General features: G+C 33.4%; 1 protein-coding gene across 3 annotated transcripts in view; it reads left to right on the top strand.

Annotated features, from left to right (window-relative positions):
• The first annotated feature begins 975 nt into the window (after window positions 1–975).
• Window positions 976–12,490, top strand: part of LOC109089489 (RALY RNA binding protein like) — a 118,506-nt gene continuing 106,991 nt past the window's right edge. Inside the window, exon 1 of one of the 3 annotated variants that reach the window (XM_042714614.1) lies at window positions 976–1,182. In XM_042714614.1, the coding sequence (XP_042570548.1) occupies window positions 1,017–1,182 (166 nt within the window). In that variant the 5' untranslated portion in view covers window positions 976–1,016. Of the gene's footprint in view, window positions 1,899–12,490 lie in introns of all 3 variants that reach the window. The other 2 variants (XM_042714616.1, XM_042714615.1) reach the window with 2 other exon arrangements.

Below are 12,490 nucleotides of genomic sequence, written 5' to 3'. Positions count from 1 at the left end.
AAAGATGTTGTGGTTGACCATGTCCCACATTGCTAAATTTATTCTCAATATGTATCAATTACACACTATTGATCAATATGTTGATTTATGTGTCATCTGAAACTGGAAATAATAGTGTTTTTCTAATTAAAATCACATTAGCAGAATGATATCTTTTCTCACATTCTATTGAATGTCCACAAGCATAAGTTATCGCACAAGCAGTATCAAAACATTAATTTGAACACTTATCCGAGCTCGTTTGAACACTGTAAGTGCTACAGAACACTATATATTTTTCTCTCTATAGGTATAGGCACAAGTGCCATATAACATTGCTGTTGTTCTTACAAAATATACAAAATTGCCTTTCCTATTCAGTCTATGTCATTTAAATTTTGCATATTGCTTATGTAGTTAGTAACATCAATTAAATTTCAACATTTTTGGGAACCTTTTGTGTATCTGTCTGTCTATCTTTTGCTTCTATTTCACTATATTTTACCACAAAACCCACTGTTTTCTTTTTAGGCTAAATGAGCACATTGTTTTTGGCATCTGAATACCAATTATCTGGGTTCTTTTAAACGTTTCATTGCATGCCTTTCATTATGATTTAATTATCCTTTCCCCCCTTTTACATAGAAAAGACGAGAAAACATGGCAATGGAGAGTCTGTAGCTTAAAAAGCTGCCCCTTCATTTAGACGTGATAAATATTACGGGAGGAAAGTACTGATGCTGCACGAAGCTATTTGCATCAGATAAACGTCTGTATAAAAAAAAAAAGAGAAAAAAAATAAAGTAAAACTAACGACATTATCCAAGATGTAATATCTCATACACATACATAGGCTACACACCTCACATTACTTGTTATCGTCGCAAAATATAAAAACGTCCAGCAAGAACAACAAAGACGGCGTTCAGAGGCTCTCTTTAGACGTTACGTTGAGTCTGACATCATGGGAGCTCCGCAACCTTAAAAGAGACGGTAAAAAATACAACGGGAGAATCACAGGAGGCTCTCATTGTGGAATGATAACGGCGTCTCCAGTCAGCTCCTCTTCTCGCCGCTCAAGGCAGCAGCAGTCACGTGACAGCAGCGAGGGCTCGCAGACTGAGAGAGAACGAACGCGCATCATTCGCCATACTGTGTTTTGTGCCATAACGCATTTTTCTCGCAACATTTTACTCCCACTCGGTGAGTACGTTTCCAGGCCTTTTTGTAACCCTTTTTGTCTTTTCACTTGCTCTTTTTTTATTTTTTCTCTCTCCTTTTGCTGGGGTTTGAGCGTTGAGATTTGAAAAAGTGTTGTTTTGAGGCGTTTTTCGATCCGTACCTCAAGTTTTTAGTATGCAGTGATTCCTATCGGGGCTGTTCAGTACTGAGTGACACTGGCCAAGTGCGTGCTTGCAGTCTTGTGAAATCATGCAACTGGTTTTTAAATGGCCTTGGCAGTTCTATTTTTACGTATGTACGATGATATTTGTTTTGAACCCTTTTTCCTTTTTTGTTCTCTGGCATAGACTTTTGCTGTAGATATGCTTTGCTTGTATTTTGCGCTGTTGTTCATGAGAGTTTTGTGATTTTGATGTCACCGAGCGAAGCATTTGCTTTTATTTTGGTCTTTTCTTTTCCCCAAAAAGTCATTTTCAGACCTGGTGACGTTTTAATGGAAACTTTTCTTGCAGCTTAGCTGTCACGTTTGTTTATTTTTGCTGGTTTTTCTTTCATTTTTTAATGCCTTATACTTTTGCAGATGATTTTAAGGTGAAGTGATTTTTTCGGATGTGCTCATTTTTCACGTAGATGATTGCAAATTAAGGTGTCTATGAAGGGAATAATTGTTTCTTTGGGGAAAATATCAATCAGTGCTTCTTTGCTTTCGCCGAAGATGAACAGACTCTCCTTTGCAGGTATATAAAGACAAGAAATCAAACCTTACAGCACATGTTTGTTTGCAATAAAAGCAAGGCGATTCTGAAATGTTAATCTGTGAATTAAGTATTCTTTGGCTGGGATGTTTATTATCAAATACACATCTGTAGTTGTGCTTGTGCATAACCACATTGCAAGTGAATGTGAAACTAAGTGATACCTCTGTAAATCATACCTTTATCGTTGTATAAATTACAATAAGAGGATGTCTCACTCTCCTTATGTGGACTTAATTATGATATATTTAAAAGATTCATCCCATATGTCATTTACTTTATACCTGTTCAAATGCCTGGATAAATTGGTCCTGCTATCTGTATTTTAGATATAATCTTCAACAGTTTCAGACTGTAACTATGTGTTGGATTCCAAATATTCTCACTGTGAGGTTTGGATTATTTCTGGTGAACATGAATGGTAATATATGGATCTACTGACCAACAGAGCACATTTTATTGCAGGTAAATTTAATTGACAATATTAAATAAAAGGCTTAAAAACACATGTAGATGTCTCACAAATGAAAAGAAAGAGTAATGAGCCTGTTAAACTGAAATCTCAAAAGAGCTCCAGCATGCTGTTCCTTTCAGGACCATGGATAGCGAATGGGTTCACAAATAGCATTTCAGCACTCTGCAAGCAAACGCAGACAACTTTTCATGGCATCTATTATGTACAGCAAGGAAGCTTTTATAGCATCTAAAGCTTATTTTAAGCTCTGTCTGCTTAAAGGGATAGTTCACCCAAAAATGAGTTAAAATCCATTTACTGACCCTCATGTTGTTCCAAACCTGTATGACTAAGTTCTTTTGTTGAACACAAAAGTTTTTTTTGTTTTTTTTTGGTGGAATATATATATATATATATATATATATATATATATATATATATATATATATATATATATATATATATATATATATATATATATATATTTACTTACAGGTAAATGGGGTCCAGTGCTGTTTTAGTCCCAACTGACTTACACTGCATGGACGAAAACAGTTAAATTATTCTACAAAATATGTGTTCCATAGAAAAAAATAAGTCATACAAGTCTGGAAAGACATTACTGTGATTAAACATTTTGGGGGTGAACTATCCCTTTAACATTTTCCTTTCTAAACATGTATTTTACTGAAAGCATTCTGTGCACATGCTTCCCCACAGTTCCTAAAAGCAGTGATCAGTGACACAGCAAGGTGTGTGTGTGGGTGGGCATGGCGATAACTGCTGTTGTGCTTTGTTTTTTCATCTTAAGCTTCACCTCTTCCAGTTAGCCCCCAAAATATCTTTAGATTCTGTCTTAATGTCAGGCGCTGTAGTGATTGTGAAGGTGCGCCGCTGCATTGAGATGTACATGCCGTGTGTTGAAAGGTGCCTCTGCTGCGTTGATAAATGTCTCTTTCTCTGTCATCCCTCCAGCTGGGTGTTATGATAGCCGGCGTTACTTCCTGCAGTGTCGTCTCAGCCCTCCAGGCAATTTTCCCCTGTTATCTGGGCGTCGCACATGAGAGCTATAAATGAGGGTTGAGAAATATAATAGCTAATGTGTGGAGATGGCTTTGCACTCATGAATAAAACATTCTTCCGTTAGTAAAGGACTGTTTACGCTGGACATGTGCCCGCCATCTGAGTAGAGCTGGACTTTGTGTGTGTGTTGGCTGACTAACTCGCCTCTACTTTATAATTTTTGGTGCACGTCTTGTTAGTTGATTTTTATTTCCTGATCTGCTTAAGATTTGCATTGTTATTGATATCAGTTGTCTTCTTGCAGACGTCACAGCCAGATGCTCTTCTGTACCCAGAAGAATTTGCAGGAATGTCTTGGTCTCAAATTCTCACACTGCCAAAGCAACAGGATGTAAAGGATCAGAGTTAAAACCCCTTTGAACTGCAGTCTCTGATCTGTCACAGAGGGAAAAACAGGGCCTGTTAGTGACATAGGAAATGTTGGGATAGAAACCACAGAGGTTTGATTCTGTTGAGTTGTTTCATTTACCTTTGACTGATAGTTGACTGATCATTTTAGGTATAGTTCACTTCAAAATGAAACTTCTTTCATCAATTGCTCACATAGTTGTATGACTTTCTTTCTTCTGTGGAACACAGAAGACATCTTAAAATTTACTATTAAAAGCAGCTATCTTTAATTGTAATCATGTTTCACAATATTACTGTTTTTACAGTGTTTTTGATCAAATAAATGCAGCCTTGGTGAGCATAAGAGACTTATTTCAAAAACATTAAACAATGTTACCATCCCCACACTTTTGAATTTGATTATAATTTGATTTGAGATTTGATTCAGTTGAGTTGATTTCAATTACTTTTGAACTGTTAGATGAATTATCAATTGATTATTCTATAAGCATAGTTCACTACAAAATGGACATTCTGTCATAATTTACTCATGGCATTGGTTGACTGTCTTTATTTATTCTTTCTGTGAAACACAATATATTTTGAAGAACGTTGTGTTTCCACATTTGGACCCCATTCACTTTCATTGTATAAACTAAAATGCACTGAGACATATTTTGACTTATTTTGGGAAAAAAATATCTTCTTTTGTGTTCCAAATAACATAAGGGTGAAAATGTATTAATTTTCAATCTTACATTTTACTTCTGTAGAGCAATACACTGAAAAAAAAAAACAATTTTGAAACAATTTACACACAAAAATTGCTGATAGATTTCCACAAAATTACAAAAAAACAGCAAGTAACACATTGAAAAACTTTTTCTCTTATTTTCTCTTAAAACATACTCTCTTTTTTTTTTAAGTTACAACTTTGATAAAATAATTTTTACAGTGTAGGGTTAAAATATGATCTTGTCTTTGGAGATTTGATTACAATTACTGCCTGCACCTTTAATAAATGGCATTAAATTATTTCATTAACAATGGGGAAGATTATATAATGTTATTCACTACATCAGTAGACCCTAAATAGCTATTTAGCTGAAGAAAAAAAAATGATGTAGAAATCCTTGCTTTTATTGTTTTCTACTAGAGGTAAATGTACCTATTAAGCTCACCAGACTCTATGTTGAGACATTTTTACTGCACAACATATTGGTTTCAGTACAAAAAGTGATGTTAAAATAAAATATTAATCTCTCACACAAAAATATTTCATTTGATTTTAAATGACAAAAGCATTTCAATTAAGATATACATCATTAAATGCTAAAAGTCTGGCTGTGCTTAATGGGTACATTTTTGTACCCTTTAAGCACACCCCTGTTCCCAATAAGCTCACATCATGTTTTATTAAAAATTCTTGTTTATTTTAAACAACATTTTTAAAGAATATTTGAAAAATGTTCTATTTGAACGTACAAAGTCAATCAAAAAAAAAAAAAAAAAAAAAAAAAAAAAAAGGACACCAAAATCAAGCAACAAGGTATTCAATTTGATCACTTAAATATTCATAGTGAAGTGTTATTTAAGCACATTGCAACATCTAGACTAGTCCATGTTCAGCTAAGTAGCACATATTCAAAAATCAAATAACAAAACAAACCAATAAAACATGTCATTTATGGGGATGAACACAGAAACCAGCCTCATTATGAAGCCTCTTATTAAATGGATGTCAACTTATTTATATTCTCTTAAGCCTGGAATACACTACACGATTTTTGCCCTGATTTTCCTCCGATTTACAGCCTGGAGAAGTTGATGCTAGTTGCCAAAGGTCAGAGCCAGTCTGTAGATTTGAGCTGACATATTTAATAGGAAATCACGTAGTGTATGATGGTCACAGACACAATTTTTTTTTTTTGCTTTAGACTTTGATTCCATCCAGTCAGAGGAGACCAAACATGTTTGATATTTTCAGCAGATTTTAGAACACATTACCATTTCATTTCAAGTGTTTTTTAGCAACAATGCACCAGTTTCTTGAGGAGTTTGTTGTGATCAGAATAAACTGAAGGCCTGGTAGTGTATGATCCTCAGTCATTTTGTGTATGATGCCCAGACTTCTAAATAGTCACAAAGAAAAACTGGCCATCATACACTAAACGACTGAGGATCACATCATTCACTGGTGTTTTAAAAATCTGTTCAAATTTTAAAAGTCATGTATTTTATTCCAACCTTTAGTTACTTTTATCTGGACAGATATGACAGGTTTCTGATGGCTCCTTCTTTGAATGGATGACATGCCTCTTTCATATTTGGGCATAAACTATAATTATGTCTAGATTTTGTCATCTTAAAGCTGTGAAGATAAGTTATTAATCATTTTATAAAGATTAACTTAAAGAGACAACCATCAGTTAATATTTAAAGTCTGTTTATGAAGTATTTACATAGAGTTCAGTGTGGAAGAGCTTGAAGAGAGCACACTGAGCTTAAATGGGGAAGCAACAATTTTTGATAAATTTCATGTAATATTTATTAAAATGACAAGATTTTGCAAAATAAATAATATAGAATATGTATTGAGTTCATGCATATTTTATTACAAAAAACTGTTATTAACTATACCTATGAAATTATATTTTTTCTTATTGATGTCACACTGAAGCTGTGTGATTTTTATAGTAGTGCACCCTGTAAGCTCACCTTACAATAATATGAAATCTTTAAAAATTACAGCACTGTAAAACTACAGACCAGCAATAAACTGTAAATTTATAATATTATGGATTTAAAAGCACAAGCCAGTAATGCCTGTGAAGTAATATATTAGCATAGCACACAATCTTATACAGCTAGTCAGCCAACTGTGTTCTGTAGCATCTGCGCTATGTTGCTAAAACTATCTTTTGGATCTAACTATATTTCCCACATCCAAGTTCCAGGTTATAATATGCAAACTTCTAATTATTTATCTCTTGATTTTATAGAAAGTAGTGAAACTTACCCAAAAGAAAAGCTTAAACATCTAAAAAAAATGCACATTTAAGGGCCTTCTCTTTTGGTGAAAGTTTTCAGAAAGCTGTAAAAATGGACACCAGAAAGTGAGAGCACATGGAGACTCATATCTCAGTTTGTAGTTATCTGATTGACTTGAAATTACAGGAGGTGTATAGTAAGAAACACATCAATTGGTTAAGACATCAAGTAGGATAATACATTATTTTTTTCTTTTTATAATTTGAGCTCAAAATTGGAAGTGAGCTTAATAGAAAAGTTTAACCTGAATGTAACAATTACAAAGAAATGCCATGTAACACATTGAATTAAACATGTTGAAAAACTGAAATAGTATTTTCTTGTAAAGCAATCCAATAATCTTTGGTTTATTTACAAAATGTGTGTTTGTTTGTTTTTGTTTTTGTTTTTTTTACACTGGTTAACCTAATTATACTCCACCTGCATGGCATGGATGACATTAGACAAAATGGAAAGTAATTTAGATTAAATCAATTCATCAAACTTTTTTTTTTTTTGTCTTTGAAATATTGTGCAATTATTAATTGTGCACAAAAGATTGTTAATATATTATGAAAGTAAATTTAGATTTTATGTTGACTTTTAAAAGTCAAGCACACAGTTAAGACTTCGTCGGTGTCTTCTGTGAGATTTCTAAACGAAAACCCAATCACTACAACCCTCTGGAGTCGATTAACGCGTATACGCGTTTTGGGGTATTTTCTCCTGATAACCCCGAAAAGAACTTAAATTACACTTTCAGTTTTGATCGTACAGATAAGTGCAATACATCAATCGAATCTGTAAAGGGTCTACTTTTTTTTGTATACAGACATAATAAAAACAAAACTTTGTGCACTTATAAAATAAAGATAACACACAAGGAGTGCTGTCTGCAGCCTTTGTCTGCGCTGATCTTCAGATACAAATGCGTCATTAAAATGAACTGTAACTCAGTGAATACTCAACGAAGAGACATGAGAGAGATATCTATAGAAAGCCTGACATGTCTACTTTTAAACTAAACAAGTGCTGCTGAAAACAAATATTCTGTGATAAAGTAATCCATATGAAAACAACGCGATGTCCGTTTTTCACGTCTCCCTTCATTATCTTATAATGCGACCACGCCCCCCGCGCCGAGCGCGCTTTTGAGATTCAAAATGTTTCACTGAAGCGCGCGGCTTTTGAATACGCCCACACAACAGAAGACAACGCAGCGAGACTGTTCTTCAAGTTTTTATTATTTTACTGTTTGCTTCGCGATGAGAGGAATAAGACATAATTCACCCCAAAAAGATGTGATGTGGTTGAGGATTTGAGATTTGGATTTCCTCAGAAAAAAAGAATGAAGCACTTTATTCAGCAGAGATCATAAACATGAGTAAGTCTCTTTTTATTGATTTATATACTTGTACTAGTTTTCACATAACGTGTAAACATTTTACTAGTTAGACTTTTCCAAAGACTTTTTCCAAACTATAATTCCTGACTAAATGTATAATCAAGTGAAATATTATGAAGTTTCAATAACAATATACACTACTATACCATTCAAAAGCTTGATGTAAATAATATAAATGTACCAATAAATGTAACTGTAACAAATGTAACAATCATTGCTGTTCTTTCAATTTATCCCCCCCCTAAAAAACCTAAAAAAAAAATATTCTCAGCTCTTTTCAACATTAATAATAATAATAATAATAATAATAATAATAATAATGATAATAATAACAATAAATGTTTTTTTGTAGAAAATAAGATTGTTAAAAGGATTTCTGAAGGATTGTGTGACTGGAGTAATGATGCAAAAAATTCAGTTTGAAAGTCAGCTTTGATTTTTCCTAATAAACTGTTTAACTGCACTCACAAGTGAATATTAAATTATGTTGTTGGATAATTAAATATATTCTAAATAAACTACAAACATCAAATTATATAGATTTATTTTGTCCTCACATTCTTTCTTGTAACTCATCCCTCTCAGTGACACAGCTGACTGAATGGCTCATTATGCAGCTCATTATGCAGGCCTTTGTCTTCTCAGGTGTGAATTCATGATAGTTGACGCCTACTCGCATATGACTTTTACCAACAAAAAGTGTCTTAGAAAATTTAAATCATATATTGTTTTTCTGTAAGTGAGTAAACAGATGATTTTCACATCATTTAGAAAAAAAAAAAATTCTAGGCTACAAGCTCCAGTTCTCAAAAATTCCTGGGAACCAATTTTCTGTATGTGTTTTATTGCCTTATTCAAGTGATTTAACATTTTTAGTTTTTCACTAACCACGCATAACATTTTTTTTCTCAAAAACACACTCATGTACATACATGCTGCTCACATATTATTATAGCCCAGTTTGTGCTGATTACAGTGAGATTAGACTTTAGCCATTTAGATATTTATAAGAAACTGAAAAAAGCACAAATGTCAGGGCATGACAAAACTTCTCCAGGCCCCAAAAATACCCTTAGACTCCAGAGGGTTAACAGTGTCATTTCTAAATGATATTCTAATGACTACAAGACTTCATTGCTTTCCTAGACTCATTTTCTAATCGACAAAAATTCACAGTGATGAAGGACATAAATGCTCTTGAGTTCACAATGAGCTTATTTCCTAGCATGGTCATATCTTAATAATTAGGTATTAGAATTAGATAAAAGTTTTTCCCTCTGAAGGACTCTAACCTCTCATGTACCCCAGAGCAGATAAGCAGCTCACCCTTGGTGATGAACACTGGGATTTTATACGCTCGCAGGAATCCGTTTCCCTTTTCGAGCTGTAAATTTGATAAATGGAAGGATTCTTCATTGAATAATCATATTCTGAACAATCAATCCCATTTCTGAAGAACAAGGGCAATCTAGCAGAGCTTTTAAGTGGCAATTATGTTAAAGCATTCGAGTTATACAGTCCTTAAGCACAATCTCTTCGGTCACATGCTACACCAACTTTTCCAATTAAATTGTTTTGTTAACCTTAGTGATATTTTGAGTTTCAGCCACTCATTAGAATGAGCTCACTGACATTATCAGACCAGAGATTGTTAATCTCAATCAGATCTGTGCAAGTTTTTATCCTGTTTCAAAGTACAGGGAGCAATTCAAAACTACATGAATTCAGATTTGACCCTTTTTACCCTATCAATACATATCTGTCTTCAATTTTTATTTATTATTATTATTATTTTTTTTTTTTTGCCTAAATGACTTCCAGGCTGTTGTTTTTAACACTTTCATTTCAAACAGTTATAAAACCACTTTTTTAATCAAATCAGTTCTTTTCCTGTTTCACTCATATACGCTACTGTTCAAAAGTATGGGGTCAGTAGTTTTTTTTTTTTTTTTTTTTTTTGAAAGAAATTACTTTCATTGAGAAAGGATGCATTAAAAAAGTGACAGCAAAGATATTAAAAAAGAATCATAATTTCAATAACTTTCAAATAAATTTATAGTTATCAAAGAATTCTGAAGTTATCTCAAAAATATTAAGCTGTTTTTAGCATTTATAATAATAATAAGAAATGTTTGTTGAGCAGCAATTCAGCCAACTAAATAAATTTATTAATGAACAATCAACACACAATAAAGAAATAAATAATAATAAAAAAAATTAATCAAACAAAAAAAAAAAATTACAAAATAAAATAAAATAATATAAATAAATTCTAAAAAATATATTACTGATTTTACGTTTTTTTATTTTTTTATTTAATCAATTGATTTATTTTTTAATAAAATAAATGCAATCTTGGTGAGCAGAAGAGACTTTAAAAAACATAAAAAATTTTACCAATCAAACTTTTGAAGGTAGTGTATATGCATAATGTTATTAAAGTAAAACGGGTTGCAAATGTTGACTTTATTTGAAAACTTCCTTGTTCAGTTTAAGGCATGGAAGCTATGGTTCCTAAGCAAAATGTGAGTCTTTCTAATCGTTTTACTGGAACCGTATTCAGCATATTTAACAAGTTCTACTATCATGGAATTTATCAGATTATTATTCTTCTGTCTTTTTTTGCTGAACTCAAAGCGCAGTCTAGACTTTTGCTCTCACACTTTGTTTGAGTCTTTTGGTCACATTCTACCACAGAAAGAGTTATTTTACCGTGCATTTTGGCTGACGGCAGGTAATGGGCTGGAATGAGAGATGTGGCTCTAAGGGGCATTGGTGTAATAAGCGTGTGGTCTGATCTGTGGTTTGATCCTGTCACTTACTCGCTGCTGAAGACTCCATTCTCTCAGCCAATCAGCTCTGAGTCCAGTCTGTAATATAAATGTGTCTTCCTAGTGCTCGCTTAAGACTCGAGCACCGTGAGAAATAATGGAAATAATCCATCTGCCCTCCACAAATGTCTAAAGAGTAAGTGTGTCCAAGTTTGCACTTTCAAATTGGTCTTTGCACTAATTGCCTGGTTTCTCTCCCAATAATTTAAAGATGATGTTCACAAGATTAATTAATATCGGTGAGATGGCACAGAGAGTCTGTCGGGCTACTGTTAAGTTTTTGCTCGTCAGACCTCATTTACTTTTTATTCTGACGATTCAGTCCAGCTGGGATTGTTTGTCATGGAGTTCCAACTGGGGAACATTATAATAATATAATGCAGCCTTGAGAATGCGTGTTTATATTTTGCGTGCCGTAAATGTTAATGTTTATTTCTTACTGGCAAATATTTATACCTGGTTGTCTGTGGCAGATTAAATCATGATTCACTTCATGGAATCAATTTCACAGCCTATTTCAGCAGCACTGTGTCCCGCATCCCACAGATGTCGTTTTACCTCACTATTTGTCTCGCTTGGGATGCACAAGCTATCCCAATATATTTATCCCTCTCTGTTTATCATATCAGCCTGCATAAAATCTTCATTAATGCATATGATTGAAACCCCAGTGTTACAGTGAGGCGAGGCTGGTTTGTCTTACTCTCCGTTCTTTGTACACACGTACACAATCACAGTCATCTTATATGGCTGTGTGTTATTTATTAAGGGCAGACCAGCACCTTTCAGAACTCTATTAAGTGCAGATCTCTCGGCTTGCCAACATCAGGGAGAGCTGTGCTCCATCAGCTACAAGAGCTGATGACTTTAAGACAGCTCCTAAACTATTAGAGTTATACTGTGACAAAGCTGCTCTCACATTCTGTCATACGCTTGTTGGTAACAGTTGGTATGTCACACTCTTGTACTGTTGCGTTACTAGACTTTTGCTCTCACACTTTGTTTGAGTTCTTGGTTAAAACTAGTGGTTGACCAATGTACCAGTGCCAAGGGAAGTGTGGCAGATGGCTGATTTAATATCGATATGGATAGTAGAAATATACAGTACAGACCAAAAGTTTAGAAACATTACTATTTTTAATGTTTTTGAAAGAAGTTTCTTCTGCTCATCAAGCCTGCATTTATTTGATCAAAAATACAGAAAAATATTGTGATATATTATTACAATTTAAAATAATTGTTTTTAAATTTGCAAAGCTGAATTTTTACCAGTCATCACTGTTATAAAAATCTTAACAATCATCAAATATTCTATCACATGATCCTTTAGAAATCATTCTAATATGATGATTCATTATCAAAGTTGGAAACAGTTCTGCTGCTGCTTAATATTTTTTCAGAACATGTGATACTTTTTTAGGATACTTTGATGAAAAAAAAA

Source organism: Cyprinus carpio, chromosome A24 (assembly GCF_018340385.1).
Source record: "Cyprinus carpio isolate SPL01 chromosome A24, ASM1834038v1, whole genome shotgun sequence".
NCBI classification, from domain to species: domain Eukaryota; kingdom Metazoa; phylum Chordata; class Actinopteri; order Cypriniformes; family Cyprinidae; genus Cyprinus; species Cyprinus carpio.
The sequence above is the reverse complement of the archived record's forward strand: the minus strand, read 5'-3'. Positions and strand labels throughout refer to the sequence as shown.